Genomic DNA, 18,300 nt, shown 5'->3' with positions numbered 1-18,300 from the left:
CCCAGCCCTTGCAAAGGCACTGCAGCTTCTGCACGTGGGTTCCCCCGTTACTCCCTGCTTCCAAACGCCTTGGATGTTCTTTTCCCTTAAAATAATAATCACTGCAGGCTTCTCCAGGACTCAGGGCTATCCTTAATAATAAACAGTCCTTAACTTAGGGCCTGTCTTTATTCCTCAAACCTTTGTCCCCTGAATCTCCCCCCAGTCCTGGGGGATCTCTCAGATTTGTGTTTAACAGATGGGGAGGCTCCGAGTTTGTTTTACTCGTGAAAAGCTGTTCCCCTCCAGCAATATCAATGCATTTAAGGCAGTGAAAATAAGTTCAAACAGTGAAAATCATGGCATGGGGTGGCACGGGTGGCAGGCTAGAAGTGTAAAGCAGGGGACCTATGCAGCCCGCATCCCCCCACCCCGGCTGGGGCTGGCCCCAGGGTGCAGCTGCACACCAACGCCTTGCTGCACCCTGACCAGAAGAGCAGAAAGAGACGTTCTGCAGAGAAAAGCAAATGTGTTCTACAGTTTGGGAAAATAAACGCAACCAAAAAACCCAAAAGGTACTTTAGGCTGAGAAGTCTTCCCAGTTATATCTCTGGCCCTAATGAGAAGATGTTGCCAGATTAATAATAAAAATGCACACTAACAAGAAAAACCAATTGCAAACTTAATTTTGCAGGGAATTGAATAAAGACCAGAATAACAGCTCTGCTTAATGGGCTTGTCTGCTGTTTTTAATGCCTCCTCCATTGCTCCTTCGATGAGCAGAGGAGAAGCCCCGGCAGCAGGGCAGCCCACGCTGGGTGCCAGGGCCAGGTTACTTATTAACCCCATTACCCGCTCAGCACTAACCTGCCTTTGCCAAAGCCAGGCAGAAACTTCCCAGCTGTCAGTGCCGGAAAGGCGGGGAGCGGGGCAGGTGCCGGGTGCCGGCAGCGGGGTGACACCACAGCTCCCCGGGCAGGGGGCTGCTGGCGCCCCTGGGCTCCCGGCCCTCAGCTGCACAGCCCCTGCGGAGGGGACCTGAGCAAAACCTCCAGCAAGAGACACTAAAACCCACCCGCTACCCTCCCCAGAAGGCATACTGCACACAACTTGTCACATTTCCACTTATTTTATTTGTAAACTATTCCTGAGCAGCTGGTGAGGTGCTTTTACAAGTACCCTGCCTACATCCCAAAGGCATCCCTGATGTCTGTTTAACCCTAATATATCCCAACCATTTTCATGCTTCTAAAGAGTCTGATGTGATTAAATACTGGGAACATGGATAGGGAGAGAGAGAAACATTCTTTAAAGCATCTTCTTGAAAGGATCTTACCTAATTCCTTTGGTTTGGGCAATACTGTGGAAGGAGAGCCTGGATACTGCAGAGATCACCTGGAAACAAGAGAAAAAAAAAAGATGCTGGTGTGCTTACTGAAGACAGAGGAAGGTTTGGTGGGAACTCGAGGACCCACAGCCTGGTATTTGGAGCTGAACACCCACTGAAATGGACGTGCTCCAGTCCCCCCACCAGTGTCCCAGTACATCACCATCAGGGCTTGGAGGACCCTATCAGTGCAAACACCACTTTTGGTTTTACCACTGAGCACAAAGGATATTTTATCCTCAGCTACAAAGATATCCATTCAACAGCATCACCCGAGGAAACTCCATCCTGCTGCTCATATAATACGCCCAGACCTGCTCCAATATGTTTTAGGCAACACTGAGAGCCAGTGGAAAAACCCTCTTACTTAGTGTTTTATTACAAAAGGTTTACAACTCCCTTCGTCTCTCCCCACTCAAAATGATCTTATCGAGGCAAACTTGCCAAGACTGAATGGTTTTGGCTTCTTGCATTTCAATAAAGATGCATCATCAGTTTGTCAGAGGTGAGTGCAGACCGTCGCCCTTTTCTGGCGGAAAACAGCCAGAAGTGATTCAACAACGAAATATTTTCATCAGCACCTCAATCAGGAACAGTAAAACCACCAGCTTTTTCTGAACAGACCCGTTTTTGATGGAAGTTTTAATTGCTATGCAGAATTTTCAGTGAAGACAAAGAAAGAATGGGCTTAGTCCCTTACAGATATAAACCATGTTTTACTCTTGCTGATATTCATAATTTCAAAGCTAGATTGAAAAAACAAACCTATTATTTTTGGACTGGCTTCCTGTCCACTGGAATGAATACAGATTGCCTGCATCCAGGACACAGATAAAGGACTTTTTGAGTGGTCCCTGCTGGCCAGGGCCCCCAGCCCCCGCCCCCCTCCAGGCGTACCAAGCCGAACATCGCGGGGGCTGTGGCTGTCTGGAGCTGCCCTGCACCCAGCCCAGCCGTGGGGCACCCGTCCGCGCTGCTTTCTTTAGCGTGCCGCCCCGCTGAGGGATGCCTCCGTGCTTGCTAAGCCACCTTCGGCTCAGCCGCCCAGGGGAGCACATGCCCCGAGCGAGTACGTGCCTGACGCCTCTCCTGGGACTGCCGTTGGTACTTGAAGCCTCTCTCTCCTGTGATATTATCCTGAACGCCAATCAGAGTCACATGAAGGATCCCGATGCAAATCCTTCCCTCTGCGAGAGGCATGCAAGCACCAGGCTCGTTTCGGGGGGACGAACACACACAGCTCCCAGGACTGCCCTGGAGCCTGAGCTCCTGCTGCGGCAGGTCCCAGGCGTGCTGCTCCAAACTCTGTCTTCCCCACACTTCCACGACCTTCATCCCTCTCATTGCTCCAGGGTTGTCTTCTCTTACCACGGCCATGAATTCCAGCCCAACTGTCGGCTGCCAGAGCCTCGCGCACGGACCCGAAGCCAGGGCAGCAACAAAGGAGCTGCCACAGTTTGGCATTTAGCGGTTGACTTTCACACAGGGAACGCAGATGCTGAATTATTCAACAAGGCCAACAAGACTCTGTGAATGTCAAAACTTGGCCAAATTTCTCTCCGGCATAAAATGTCACTAACAGGAGTTCAACTCAGAAAGGAGCTCTGGAGCAAGAGGGAATCTTTCTCGCACCTCGGAAGCCTTTATTGCCCCTGTGCAACGCTTCTGGCAAAAAAAGGCTTTACCAAAGCATCCTTCCGCATCTTTTTTTTTGTTTGTTTTAAAGATGTTGCCCCAACAGTTCCCTCTAAGCAGAAGATGTGAATAAGGGAATTTTTTTTAACTAGACAAAGCACTGCTTTGCTACTGCTGTCATGAGCATATTTTGGCCTATTTCTCACTCTCGAGAGCCCATCTGGATAGCTACCAGACCACCACCCCTTGCACGCCTCGTTTTACAGAGATGCCCTGGAGCCACTGATTACGGACCATAATTACTGTGCAACTAGAAGAGAAACTGTAAACTTTCTCAAGCAGAAATTTAGCGGCCTGAATGTTAATGCAGAAAAGTTCCCCATTTTACTGTAATCTAACAAAAAAGCAGCACGGAGAAAGGTTGGTTGCTTCTGGAAAAGGTGCTTCAGCTACGCAGTCTCCTGCCAGCGAGCTGCAAGCCCCCAGCGCCAGCAGGCGAGATGCCCACCTCCATTTCAGGGAGGTGTTAAGCAAGCCTGGCTCTGAAAGTCCCTCTCACACCCCTATCTCTGGCCAGTCTCTCGTTTGCTCTGGCTTTGAGAAACGTCAAGCAAAGACATGGCTTCTGGTAATGCCAGGCTTCAACGAGCAAATCTGCTCTGGAGAAAGCGAAAGGAGCTGAGCCCCCTTGGAAGGAGAGGGCAGCCCTGCCTGAGAGCTCCACGCAAACCGTGCCCCTCTCCCGGTGCCCTGAAGTGCGCGCTCCCATTTCATTCTGCATTTTTAAATAAGGTTGCCTTTGCCTTTAGAAATGACATGAACAGCAACAGGACAAAGCGGGTTCAAACATAACCAGGAGTCAACAAAATCAGGTCTTACTCCCAGATTGCCAGCAACTTAAAAGACCGCTGCGGGCATGTTATTAAATCTCTCTGTGCCACAGTCTCCCACCTCTAAAATTCTCCCCAGTTTGGGAGGGGAGATGGGACCGAGTTCATTAGCACCCATGAAAGGCTCCAGGGCTCATCAAGGCAGACCTGCGTCGCAGAGCATCGCTGCCGGCGAGCGGTACCTGCTAACGCTGAGCCCAAACAGGGCGTGGAGGCTGGAGAGGCAGCTGGCAGCCCCCGGCCCCGCTCCGTGGGGCTTAAAATAGTCCGAGGGAAGTCCTAGACTGATTGAATGAGTCTCTTCTGTGGTCTATTATTAGACTTATAAAGTAGAAAAATCAGGTTATGAATCAGACAGTTATACTGCAGGGTTTGACTTCCAGGGAAATTTAAGAGAAAAACGCACTGTTCCCTACACCAACAATTTTTGCTTTGTTCTTTTATGAAAAGCCCCAAGCTCTGAACATCCTGGCACATCAAAGCCCGGGACCTGGTTCCAGCAGCGAGGCAACATGCACAGACGCGCTCGCCTACGCTCAGGCTCCCAAATTGATGCCCAGGTACGTAAGCAAAGGGATTCACTTTGAGGGATCGGGTACAAAAAGCCTCCACAAAGCTTGGCATCACCGAAAGCAAGACTGAACGGTAACTTTCTCAATATCAGGGAGTATTTTTCCAACAACAACTCCCGCTAAGGCAGTAGCCAAGAGCAAGAAGAGCCAAGTGCAACCCCAGCTCCTTTTACTGCTTCTGTGCTCCAGCCTGCCAGCCCCCAGCCAGGGAAGGGCTTAAGCATGCTTTTAAGGATAAATAATCCTCTCAATTTCAACAGGATTAAACAACATTCTTAAAAGTAAGTCAATCCTTAAGTGTTTGCTAAACTGTGTCTCATTTTCCCTGTAAGGCAGCTTGTTATTTGCAGGGAAGCCAGTTTCCTGCCACTCCCCGCCACCCTCTTCTATCAGGCCAGGCAGGATCCGTGTTGCTTCGCACCCACGCAGCAGTTGGCGCACGGGGTCCCTGATCTCATCTGAGGCCTTTCGTTGCCTCTGCAATACAAGGACATATTAATACAACTAATTCAGATATGACACTAAGTGGAGTTCTAGTTCACTGGTTATTTATACCTCCCCTTTCTTTTATGGCAGCCTGGAAATTCAGATGCTTTGTTTCCCAAGGCAGATGGTATAATCAAAAAAGATTTCTTGCTGTGGGGTATCAGTTCCCTTCAGATTTACACTGATTATTTCGTAAGCTCAGACCTTTGGATTCCCCCTCTTAAAACTAACCCACTGCTCAAAACTGGGAATCCAGTAGAACCGAGGCTGCTGCACCCTGGAAGTGCCCCTGGAGCTCGCTGGGAGCCGTAAGCAAGAGCTTCCAAACGCTCTGGTCCCTTGAACCGCACTCGACAAGGCTACGATGACCCAAACGGCATCGCTCCCGAGTGCTGGGCCACCGCCCCCGCTGGGCTAGCGCTGGGGTCTCTCCCGGCCCCATCCCGGCGCAGCGACGTCGGGGGAAGCACCCTGCTCAGCGCTGCCAGACGAGAGGGTTCGCTAAGTCATTTGAACACATCGCTTGGGAAAAACTATACTTTTACCTGTGTTTTTGTCTTCCAGGAGAAGGAGGGCTGTAGGCTTAAACAACAGGGGCTTATGCAGGTTATCGTTACTTCTTCACCCATTTCTCAATGCAATTTCCTCCAAGAAAACTGCATTCAGCATGCAAACATTACGGTAAAAGCTATATATAACATCCCGCTGACAGTGAGATACCAGAAGTGGAGCTATAAAGGTGTGCAGTGCAGGCGAGGTACAGGAGACTCTCTCTGCAGTCGACCTGCAAAGGGTTAGTGGGAACTTTCTCGTGGTTTCACCGTGCAAGGTGAGGAATGCCCTTCGCATTCCTGACGTTCCAGTTCGCCTTGTATTTTTAGACACGCGCTAAATCCAACCACCCAGCTGATCATTTACCGACCGGCACAGCAGCACGGGATGAGGTCAGTGCCGTGAATCGACAGAACCAGAAACACGGCACGAGGGCCTCACACCCAATTTCAGAGGCTGAGCATCGGAGGTCTCGGGGGGACCCTGGTTTAAAAAGGCGGCGAGTTCTGCACTTCTTGGGGGAAAAAAAAAAAAAGAAAAAAAAATCTAGACTCAAAGTGGGGTCCTCACTGGTCTCTTTGCTAAAACCCCGGCTGAGTAGAGAAATGGGATTTTTGAAAAGAAAGAAAAACCCAAACCCCCACACCATCACCATAATAAACCCACCACTTTTCTTCTTCCTTACTACCAACTTTCTTCTAGGAATTACAGATTTAAAAATAAACTAAAGCAAATAAAAAAATAAATTATTAAGCTTACTGCTCCTCTATTTCCTCCAGCATTGTTTATTGTTGATGGTATCTCTGTGCATCCAGAAAACTTTTAAATAAACCCCTTATTTGAAAAAACAAACCGACCGAGCTGGGCTGGAGCACGCTGTGCATGGGCGGAACTGCCCAGCTCTCTGCGCTCCGGGAGCGCGCCTGCCGAGCGCCCGAGCGAGCTGCAGGGGTTTGTGCCAGGCTCGCAGCCCGAGCCGAGCCCCAGCAGGGTCGTGAGCTCCCAGAACAAGCTAATATTTACTTCTAAGCAAATCAGGAGCTCTGCACAGCAGATAAGTTTGGGCAGAGACCTCAATGTTGCCACCTCCGCGTGTACCCTTCTGAGGGGGGAGGTGGTTTCAGAACCTGAAATTACATGAGGAAATTTTCTGGTTTGCCCCTAAACCGACGAAGGGAAAAAAAAATAATCAATCCAAACATCCCCAGCCTCTGTGTGGGCAGAAACCTGACCTCAAATTCAGAGACAAGCTGGCTAAATTATTTCAGAGTTGGATAATGGCATCCAATAGTAAAAACACTGATATGAAGAGTTGCACGGACAAGGCTGCTAAAACAAAAGCAGCCATGAAAGCAAGCAGGATTTGCCTCCAGTTGCCTCCAGTCTGCGGTGCTGAAAAACCACCACTGCGTTTTCTCCCACCGCTGCACTGGTGCACGTGGCGGCAGCCGGTCAGCTCGTGTTTGCTCTTCTCCACCTGCCGAGGAGCATCCCTGCCCACCTGCGGCAACTCCCAGTGCTCCCCGCCCAGCTGCGCGCACGCCCCGGGCTGCGCACCAGCACCCGACACTGGCAAACCAAAGTGTCACCGGCAGTTCCCGGCCTCCCACCTCCTCCGTTTGCATATGCCTCTCCCATGGTCCATACCTCGGCTAGACCAGCCCTGGAAAGTCAGGGTAGCCAAGCCCCGAGTGTGAGAGCCAACACAAAACACAACCTGCTCGCTCTGGATCAATTATTTGTGCTCCATGTGTGCTATTGCCTAGTGTGTAAACCTGCAAGACCTTATAGCATGTGTGCACTGAGCACAGCACACGTTAAACCTACAGCTGCCTTCCAACCCTCTCCCCGGACACCACACAGCCGGGGCTGCTGCCACTTCAGCATCCCACAGATGTTGCTGGGAATTCCTTAAATCAACATCTCCTGATACAACCCAGTACCCGAAAAGAGCATCGCTGTACATGGCGATGGCAGGAGCCCCGGGCCAGGCGGGAGGACCCCAGACTGGTGAATTATTTCCTTAGGATGCCAAGGGCAGGCAGAGCCCTGTTACAGGATCAGATCAGTTTGGTTTTCCTACACCCAGGGCTCTCTCCTCTCCAGTGGATCTCATCCACCCAGCTGGCTGGTGAGGACAAGGGCTATTAAATAGTCATAGAATCACAGACTGGTTTGGGTTGGAAGGGGCCTTTACAGCCCATCCAGTCCAACCCCCTGCAGTGAGCAGGGACATCCCCAACTAGATCAGGTTGCTCAGAGCCCCGTCCAGCCTAACCTTGGATGTTTCTAGGGATGGGGCATCTCCCACCTCTCTGGGCAACCTGGTTCAGTGTTTCACCACCCTCATCGTAAGAAACAATAATCCATTTGGACAACTGGATTGTGCCTTTCCAGGTCAGATGTGCCTGCCTGATCGGTTTCCCCTCCGCCTGCCTGGGGATCCCATGATGGTGTGTCCATGGCAGGCTTCCCTCTCTCTATTTCACTGCATGGACCACGCAACAGATGGGGAACACCGTGATGGAGGTATGATAAAACCTCTTCCTTCCTCCAACAAATGCCCATTCCAGGGATCCTCGACCACCACTGCCTTTGGATTTATTGAAATATTGGCAACGTGCGACATTGTTACGGAGCTGCAGATGAGCTTTAGGGCACCCATCAAATAAAACAGAATCCATTTGCCAGGGCAGGTGGGGAAAAACAAAACGGCCCAGCTTCCAGCACCCCTCTGGGTTTGCTGCTCCCTTGACCTCAAAGATCTGTGTGCAGCATTAAATGCTGTTCCCAGGGAAGTAGTGAATGCCATCTTAAAGCCCAGCAGTGGTTCGGTGGAGAGCTGGCCAGGGATGCTGGTGCCACATGCCTCACAGTGGCCGGACTGCTGGGCAGGACTTCCAATCTGCAAACTGGGTGCAGGAAAACCAGGTACAAGCTGGATTCTGCTTCTCGAATTCAACAAGGAAGGCTGGACGTACATGCTCCTTCCTTTCCTAAATGTATCCTTGGCTCTGGAAGTAGCAAAGGGTTAAAATAATCTCAGGTGAACATCTGACACAGATTGTCCCAGAGACCTCTGGCTGCTGCTGCTGCCCCACTACAGGGGTTACACCTCTCAAGATAATGAGGTTAAGCTTTCTAAAGAGAGTCCATCGTCAGAGATACACTTCCCAGGCAAAAGCATCTTTACCCAAACCAAAAACTCCTCTGAGAAAGCACGAGGAACACGCACCAGGGTTTTGCATTATTTCCTTACAGGGCAGCTGGGGAGGGAGCGACTCCCCCAGCAAGGCTGCCTCCACAGGAACACTTACCAACAAGAAGCTGGAGTACATATAGCCATTTTTACAGATCTGATTTAAAATAGTCTAAAAAGCATTCTCAGCCAGCCTGGCAGTCCACACAGCACTTGGGCACCAGAAACTTTTCCCATGGCCACGGCACCAAGCCCCGCCAGCAGCACGGGGCAGGGGCGAGCCTCGCCACGCTGGGGAGGGAGCCCAGAGCATCCATGTCCCAAACCAGAAATCCTTTGCAGTTGTGATTTGTGGCTGCCACGCCCTCAGGGGACATATCTGATCCGTATTTGATAAGTACTGGATTACACTTCTGTATAACGAGGGTGTAAGTAAGCTTGATGCCTTTAACCCCGTCACTGTCCCCGAGGCTTTAGGAGGGAGAAAGGGGCGACACGGCTGGGGGAGCCCCCATACCACCCACAAGCAGCACCCCACTAGTGCTGGGAAGCATCACCTGATGTAACTGCAAACCCAATGAAAGCCCAAAGCTCCCTGGGGAGCAGGAGGAGTCAGGCAAAAATTGGTCTGATGCAGAACGGTCATCCCCAAACAGAAGGGAGAAAATCCCCCTCAGGAGCAGAGAGGGCGCAAAGGGGATGAGCAGGTTCTTCTCCGGCTCGTGTGCTCCCCATGGCACCGCGAGCACTGCCAGCAGCTCTCCACGCAGCAACCACCATCTACAGATCAGTCATGGTGGATAAATTACATTAGAAAAGAGGAGAGGAATGGGACCCTGGGAAGAGAAAACAAAGGGAGTTTCTGGACCTGATCCTCAGCTGCTGTGAAATCACCTCCACTCCATCAGCTGCTCTGATTTACAGCCCAGACTGTGCCTGGGTAACTCGGGATGTTCCAGGGCTACGGGCAGCTCCTCCACTTCCAGAGCACCGCTGCGTTGTGAAGCCCATTAGCTGTAAGCGTGCTGCTCTAAGCACCGTTGCCATCACACTGTATATGTTTGGATGGTCTTTTTAAAACAGGGTTATTACATCCAGCATTATTTTGCATTAAACCCATGATTTGGCCACATTACATGTTGGGGATGCAAATATTAAGTCACCAGCAAAGCCTCTGCTGATTTTCAGTGGGAACAGGACTTGTATCATTTTAACATGTTTATTTTGAGCTCTTTGGGCTGGCATGATGTCTGCTATCGTGTAGCCTTACAACAGCGGGCAGTCATTGCAAAACCAGCAACATCCCCTGACAAGGAAGAGAAAAGAGTAACTTGGGTGGATTTATAGCTACTGGTAGAAAAGCTTTGTACCATATCACCCCATCATAAGCTTCCCAGATGTACACATGTCCTCCCTCTTATTTAAGACACCGATCTGTCTTTTCCTATCACAGAGCAGCTGAGTATCAGAGGGAACTTTATCACACGTCTCTTAGGGGACCCCAAGCCCTGACGTCTCTGCATAAGGAGGTATCAGTGCTCCTCCATCCCCTTTGCGATACGGATGTCCCCATCCCACAGCAAACACATTAAGCCAGGCCCAAGGCAGAGCAGGATCCCTCACCTCCCCGGGACAAGGAGAAGATGCAAAGGCAAGCGAGGGGGGAAGCAAAGCAACCCAACACGCAGAAGCACCGAGAGCCGCAAACAAGCCCGTCTGTGGTCTTGCTGTGCTACTCCCCAACTCCTAAGCACAGAAATTAATGCCCTGAAACTACAGCGCTTTCTTTATGCTGCTGAGTTCCTTTAATACAACAGCAATAAATACTTATTCTGCTACTTAATGGCCTCTCTCCTCCGACACGGATGCTGAGCTGCTGTCTCGTTCGGTTACTTTTACTATCACTATCTGATAGTCTGGCAATGACTAGAGTGAGGAGTTGGCTTTGATGGGACTTTAAAGGCCGGGGGGGGGGGCAACCCAAGCGGTTTCTCAAGTGAGCTAACACCAAAGGCAGCAGACACAAGCTGAGAAAGCGCCTGCTGCTGTGCCTCCAGCTGAACACGGGAATAGAGATTTCCTTTGATGGCCCTGAAACACTCGAAGCAGCAAGCTCAGCCTTTAGGGAGGGCTCAGCAGTACCCAAGGGTGCTGGTGAGAGCTCAGGGCGCAGGGCAAGAAGACAGCAAAGGCTTTGCTCAGCAACACCCTGGTTTGGGGAAAACTCAATAGCATGGTAGGCGCTACCATGCGGCACATCACAGACACCCCAGGCTTGGAGAAAGCACAAACACAAAGCCAAGGCAAGAACATGACTGGGAGGAAGCTCTGGGTGAAATGAAGCAACTGGTTTCCTGTAAACATCGGGGATTCACGGGGCACGGATGAGCTGTGCCTGCTGCAAACACACCCAGCTGCCTGCGAGCTGCCGCGCGCTCCCCTCCTGCCTGGGGACAGCCGTCCCCTGCTCCCCGCGCCAGGGCGAGCCTACCCCGTACAAGGGCTCGGAGAGACGCTGCCTCCGCAAGCATCTCTGCCAGACAGGAGAAAACAGAAGAGACACTGAAATTGCTTCTTTATGCGTCCAGCACTGGGACTGAGCAAGAGACACCCGGTGCTATTGCAAAGGTCCTGGCTAAGCAAGGATGGGTCGAACGATGAGCTCACCCATGGCAGCAGATGACAAGAGGGTCCCCAGGACCTCTGGGAACTGCCGCGCACGTCTAAGTCCTCCAACACCCAGCACTGCTTCTAAAAAGGACAAAAATCAAGTGCTCGGCAGGAGGTGCAGGGGTGAGTGGCCATGCTCACCTCCTCCTCCCGCAGAATGCCCACCTGCACCAGCACTTCCTTCCCTAGCTCAGCTTGGCCCCTTCAATTTGCACAGAACTTGCAAATAAGGAGAAATAAGGCAACTGTGAAGGCACTAAGCACTAAGAAAGGAAGGAAAATGAAAAGCCTTGATATCTGAAAACTATTTATGGGAAAAGCTTGTTAGCACCTCTGAATGCTGATTTGGAAATGAGTCATTAGCCTGTACCACAACTGTGTTTAAGGTAACACCAGCCAGTCTCACATTTCTGCATGATATGGAACAGCATTAATTAAATATTAACCAAATTATTTCAGCACTGGTGTGCAGCAGCGCATGAAACTGAAACCAAGGATCAGAGGGCTGTGTGATTACACACGAGGCCGGGTGGATGCTCCGGCTCTCCACGGCACTCCATGTACCAAAGGCAGAAAGCACATTCTTTGGTTGTCAAAGTTGGCAACCAAACACCCCTATGGGACAGACCATGGGAGATCCAGCCCCGACTGATTTCAAACTCACAGGGTCCTCTGGAGAGCTCTCCTTGTGTGTCTCTCCCTCTGGAAGTACCTGCCCGTGTCTTCCTGGGGCTCCAAGGTGCCACCACTGCCCGGGGAGCTGCATCACCTCCCCAGCTTCGACCACCACCATGACCCCTTGTTTCTCATGCTATCCCAGTGCATCCCAGCATACGCTGGCTTTGCTGACCTATGAAGCACAAATCAGTCATATTTTGCCTTTGCTTAGAGTAATAACGGAATATATTTGGGCAAAGGGAGCCAGAAGGGAGAAGAAACTAAGCTTCATTTTTATCACAGCTGGGATTTCAGCATCCTCCTGATGGATGCCCAGAAACACCAAAGCATGGGAAGTCTGAGCTGAGGGCTGGCTGCTTTCTTCCAGACCACGGGTATTACACATTTGTCTCTTCAGAAAAAATGTAGCAGGTAACTGGAGAGGGTTTATTTGCATAGCTTTGCAATAGTTACAAAAGCTGGCTACAAAAGCATGTCCTTCGGAGAACAAAGGCAAGGATGCCAGGGAACTGTGCTTTCCTGGAAATTAGAGGCGGGGGAAAACCACAAACAAACCGGGTAAAGCAGGAGCTTGGTCCAGGTCCCTGGAGCAGAGACTGAGGTAAGTGCACAGCTACGGAGCGAACCTCCCTGGCCGGCGGCGTCGGCACCGGCACGGCACCGGCACCGGCACCGGCACCGCACCTCCTCACTCAACACGGCGCTCTGCTCTGTCCGGCCACGCTGGCTCCTTCCCTCTGCCCCCATGTAACATCGCAGTGGGTCCCTAACGAACCTGGGAAGATGTCAAAGGCTGAGCAAGCAGAGGATGGAGCCGAGGTGCTGCCTACGGCCGCACGCTCCCCTTCCCCAGCCGGGCACGACAGCAAAGGCGCATCGCATGGGGAGCTCTGCCATTAGCTTACCCCGAAAGCACCTAAGAGGAATCAATCAGCCTTTACAGAAGAAAGGAAAAATGTGTTGCTGGCTGGGTGTACGGGGAGGCACGCAAGGCTGGGACAGCCCCTCTCTCAAACCCTAACCCAGCGTCCCGAACGACAGAGAGGAGGTTTCCCCGATGCGTCTCCTTGCTGCACAGCCCTCCCGGCGTTCGGACAAGATGCACGACGTTGCGCTACAAGGACTGCTGGCGCCCAGATAAACACCTGCCTTTGATTTTGGTAAGCAAGTACACGTGCCACATTCCAAATACTCCCAACACACACCACCTCCCACTGATGCACTGAGAGCCCAGGGCAGCCCGGGGGTATCGGCGGTGCGGGCTGACCTCGGGACACCGGACGGGGCTCTGTAGCGTTTCTGAAACGTTACAGTCACACAGTTATCACTGAGCAGCAACAAGGTGCCCAAGTGAAACACAGCAGCTCTGCCCAGTTTTGGTACCTGGAAAGCAGCATTCAGAGGGCACGCCTGCACCATCCTGCATCATGTTTGAACCCCCCCAAAGCAGTGGGGAGAAATGCAATTATACTTCTAAAAACGCTGCCTAAAAGCAAGACCAGGGAACTCAACCAAGTCCCAAGCCAGGCCTCAAGTGCCAGCTCATGCAGTCGCTGTTTTGAAAGTAGTTTCCCACAGTTAACTCGCTCCTCCCCTCTAAAATCTTTCTGCTTTTTCCAGAAGAAGGATCCTTGCATAAGCCTGGCGGCTCAGAGGCCACGAAACGCCCTTCTGCTCCGCAAAGCAGACATCCGCCACCCAGCTTGTACTGCGGGTTTACAGCACTTTGCAAGGAATCTGCTGCTAAATGGATGCCTTTGCTCCCTGCTGCCCTGCCGCCTTCTCTGGGGGAAGTGACAATCAGGTAGGAAAATCTTGAAGGAATTAGCTCAAGCGTGGGAAGATGTGAAACACGTAGGAGGACGTGGGTGCTAACAGCCCCGACCTCGGCTGTGGAAACTGGTGAAGTCTGCTGAGAGCCACCAAGCTGTGCTGACTTACACCTGCTGGGCACTTGGCCCTTCAGGCTTTAAAGAGGAACAGGAACAGAGGAGGAAGGGAAAAAAAAACCCTTAAACACTAATTAGCTTAAAGCGCTGGTAAATAGATTTACACAGGCGGTCTGCAAAGCCCTGACCGCAGTGGCTAATTGGGGCGTGCGGGGTTGCTGGCAGGGTTCAGCTTGCATCGCCTCGTGTCATCACATGGGACCGAGCCACCACAAAGACGTATTGTGCCAAGGTATTTGAGCACGTGGAAGAAAACACCAGCAGCATCATTTCTGTGCAAGGGAAAGAGAAATGTCGCCGGCTGATAGCAGCATTCACCGTGCCCTTGTGTTTCCAGGAGGTCCAAACCCTGGCCCTGCTGCTCTGGAACTCTACAGGGTTTGGAGATCCTAGAAAAGCATCTCTGACTTGCCCCCAGGGCTCGGAGCCTACCTTGTGCTAGGCAGGGTGGTTATAATTCTCACATCTGTGCTATGTGTGGATATAACTATCAGGAAAATTCAGGGGAAAGGGTCCCACCGCTGACTCCTGATTCCAGAGCACTCATGCAAGTATCAGAAATGACAGGATGGCCAAGCCACCATGCTACAGAAAGTGGCTCAGGCAGAGAGGTGTTTGCCTTAAACCATGGGGGACACCAGGACAGGTTGAACTTTGGCCAGAAACTAGCTCCTCCTGCTCAACATCTGAAGTCAAGCAGGTTTGGCCAAGTTTCCTCCCCAACATGCAGGGCACCTGCTCCGCAAACTCATCCCCTCCTTGGGCTTAAGGGCTCCTCAGGGACCTTCTCTGACCCCAGTCCCTAACTCATGATGCCCAAAGTTGTTCACCAAAGCAAAATCTCTCATCTTGTGACTCAAAAAGAGGCACCCAAGCCTTCCCGGGGGTAAAGCCCCCATCAGAGGCAGTCGTTCCTACAGGGACTTTTTGCACCCTAACTGCCAGCATTGCTCAGCACCAGCAGAGCACGGAAAACGAGCAGCACACATTCATTCATGGTGGTAGAAGATGAGACAGGCACGTGGCTCCGCTCCCAGCATGCCAACCAGGGCATCTTCATGAGGAGTCCCCAGAACTGAAGTTTTGCTTTTAGCTGGGCTCTAAATTAAAAAGCTGCTAGCTAGGCAAACACACCGTCATCTCGGCCCTTTAATCAGCTCCGCCTTGAGGCACCCGAGGAACTCCAAAGGCTCCTGCAGCCCCGGGGAGGGATGGTGGCTTTGCACAGCGTGCTGCAAGGAGAGGCTCTCCTGCAAAAGCATCCCCCCCCCCAGTATTGATTGGATTTGTTGAAACAGATGGAAAAAACAGCTGTCAGATGCAAAACATGGATATCCAAACCTGCTTCCGAGAAACTGGCTTAAGTCTGTATTAAATTTAATCCCTTTTGATCAAGGCCTTGGATGCGAGCAGAAAATATTACAGATTTTTACATACCTTTAAGTCCCCATTTCCACTCTGCTCTGAAATGGAGTTGGGCAGTCAGAGAAAAACATATGGAGCACAAAAAGAGAGGTTTAGAAACATTTTGCATGTGCGGGAGAAATTGGAGGCATCCATATGAAACCAATCCACTCGCACAATGGTAATTTACCTACTGAAGAGAGAGGGCTTGAAATTCTCCTTGGCTTATTTCCTTCATCTTTATTCCAGCTGCTAAAGAAAAAAAATGCAGCAGTATTAAAAAAAAAAAAACCAAAACCACACTACAGAAAGTGTTGAAAAGCCAGTTCTTTGCATTTTGCAGAGCCCCCAACTTCTGGCATGTCCACAGCATCCAGACATGTGTTTCTTCAATGAAGTTTAAATCCCTTCCAGCCCCCGAGCAGTAGCACAGATAGGAAGTGCCCACACCAGGAGCTGGATACGTAGGAGCAGTAACAAAGCCCCTCTGCAGACCAGGAGATCGTGGACAGGTTTGTCCCTCCCTGCCACATGGAGGGCTTTTGGCTCGGAGGGTCAGACCGCAGCCTCGCCGTCCCACCACGCAAAAATACAGGATCTCGCTTCAAGCTCAAGGCACCTGCAGGTTGACGCTCCGGAGGCTGCCACGGTCCGAGCCCCGAAGGCAGCGGAAGCTTCCCCGTTGATTTCTCAGGCTTTGAGCCCTGGACGCACCTTGCAGCTGCACCGTAACTGCAACCGGGGGGGCTGCGCTCAGGCAGGGTCCCTGTGCTACCTGCAAAGCGTCAGTCTCTGCCCCAGGGAGCTTCAGGGAGGCAAAACCCCTCATAAAGCCCTTCTGTGGCAGCATAAGCAGCAGCTAAACCATCACAAGCTGTTTGAGACTAGCTGCATTTTACAGATTGGTAGAAAACTCGTTTAAGCTCAAAGAAATTCCTATAATACTAAAGTACACAAAAGAGGTAGGAAGCGGTAGTTTTTCAAGCGTACTGCAAAAGGCAGCTTTTTGGATTCGCTCGGGACCTGCTGCTTTGATTTGTTCACAGCTGGAACTGCGCCTTTGCAGGGATGCAGGACCTTTCCCACCAAAGCTGCTTTCCCGCAGCTACAGAGTCAGGGCTTGTCGGAAGAATCCCAGTTGGGTCGACAGACCTGTGGGCTGCTCCCCGCTTTCCGCGCAGGCACACATCCACCCGGAGGAACCAGCTTCACTTGCACAGCTTTAAGTTTAAAAAAAAAAAGGGGTGGGGGTAGGGGAGAAAGCCCAGAAGAGAAGGAAACTGTAGAAGAACTTGATGTGCTGGAAAAAAATAGCCAACAACATCCTGAGCGATGTGCTCTGGGAACACACAGCCCGCCAGGTTCAGCCCCGGGGGCTGATGCAGGGGCGGGCTGGGGCTCTCCGCTGCCCGCACACCCCTGCCCGAGCACCTCGAAACACGACGTAACATCAAGCAGAAACAGGAAGGGAGAACGGTAGGAAGCGAAGCACAGGAAAGCAAGCATAAACTTAATTTCATTAGCCCTAATCCTCTCCTAGACTCCAGAGAGGAGGCAAGCACCTTGTAAACTTCGGGGTTGTATTATTAGTACAAGCTGGTTTGCCAAGCAAAATTTGCCAAAGCCACCCAGGTCTCAGCCTGCCTGGGATCGGCACTAAGAAGCCTATTAAACATCTCCAATTCTCCAGCCACTGGTGGTGACACCTGGACTCGCAGCCGAAGCCCACCCCATTCCCAGGGGCTGCTCTGTGACCCCAAAAACTGCTCTTCAAGCTGAGGTATCTCCCAGCGCTACTGAGCTCCTGCTTTCGTCTCAGCTCACGCGCAGATACAAGGCCCTGGTTTCATACATGACTAATAACCTTTGAAAAGATCACCTCGAGCACGTCCCAACAATTCAAGTGTGGGGCACAAGGAAGCAAACATCTCCCTTTCTCGACTCATGAAACATTAATTCAGGTTATGACTTGTTTTAAAACGAGAGCACCCACCCCTTCCTCCTGAAAGCATTGCCTTCACTGAGCTTGAAGAGGCTCACAGATCTAGGTTTAGGCACATAAGCAAACAGGGAATCATTTACCCAGCGCCTATGCCGCTCTGTGAATCTCCGCAAGCATCCCCCGAGCCTGGAAAATCAGACACAAGAACATAAGCCCTCCAGTACTGAAAATTTGGCCACTATTATCTCCCCAAAGTTTCTCTAAGGAAAAGAAGGAGCGACGCAGGATGATGCTCACAGAGGCCCGCAGGAGAACGTGCCATTGCTCCCTCCTCCCGTGCAGAAAGCATGGAAGATTTCACATCAGAAACAAACATCTAATTTTTCCAGGCTATTGAGAATCAATGAAAAGCACCACGAGGACAGGCGTTTCCAATACAGAGCTGTCCGGTTCCACGCTAAAGCCATCAAAGGGATTTACTGCTCTTGGAACAGAAAAAAAACCAAACCCAAAGCTGCAGGATGCTCTGCTCTGCTGGAACCCTTGGGTGCTCCACACTAGGCAATAAGGAGAAATCCCTCGCACGTGTGTGCCTGCCTGTTTCTACCCACTGATTTCGCCGTCCCTCCCTGTCCTGCACACCTAGGCTGGAGAGATGTGCCAACAGCACGCTGCTGGCCTGACCCTGCAGCCGGCGCTACCCGGTCGGACATCTCAGTCACTTCTTATATGCCTTGGAAGCATCACCTCCGGGTTTCCCTGAGACATGGAAAACAACTGTGTTAAATTCCCAGTTCCTAGAAGTGCAGGCAGCCTGCGACGCGGGGGGAGAGCAGAAGCAATATCCCACCGAGAAAAAGCTCCTTGGCTGACGTTTCTAGCACCAGCAGCAAGGCAAGCAGAAATGCACCGTTCTCTTCTACCTTCTCGACATAAAACATGATTTATTTTTTTTTT

At 51.4% G+C, this 18,300-nt stretch overlaps 1 protein-coding gene across 3 annotated transcripts in view; it reads right to left on the bottom strand.

Moving 5' to 3' along the window:
- VAV2 (vav guanine nucleotide exchange factor 2) overlaps nucleotides 1-18,300 on the bottom strand; it is a 153,981-nt gene that overhangs the window by 52,788 nt on the left and 82,893 nt on the right. For all 3 annotated transcript variants that reach the window (XM_064468486.1, XM_064468484.1, XM_064468485.1), the window contains one exon: nucleotides 1,316-1,374. In XM_064468486.1, coding sequence (XP_064324556.1) covers nucleotides 1,316-1,374 — 59 coding nt within the window. The remainder of the gene's footprint in view (nucleotides 1-1,315; nucleotides 1,375-18,300) is intronic.

Source organism: Phalacrocorax carbo, chromosome 18 (assembly GCF_963921805.1).
Source record: "Phalacrocorax carbo chromosome 18, bPhaCar2.1, whole genome shotgun sequence".
NCBI classification, from domain to species: domain Eukaryota; kingdom Metazoa; phylum Chordata; class Aves; order Suliformes; family Phalacrocoracidae; genus Phalacrocorax; species Phalacrocorax carbo.
This window is presented reverse-complemented; position numbering and strand designations above follow the sequence as displayed.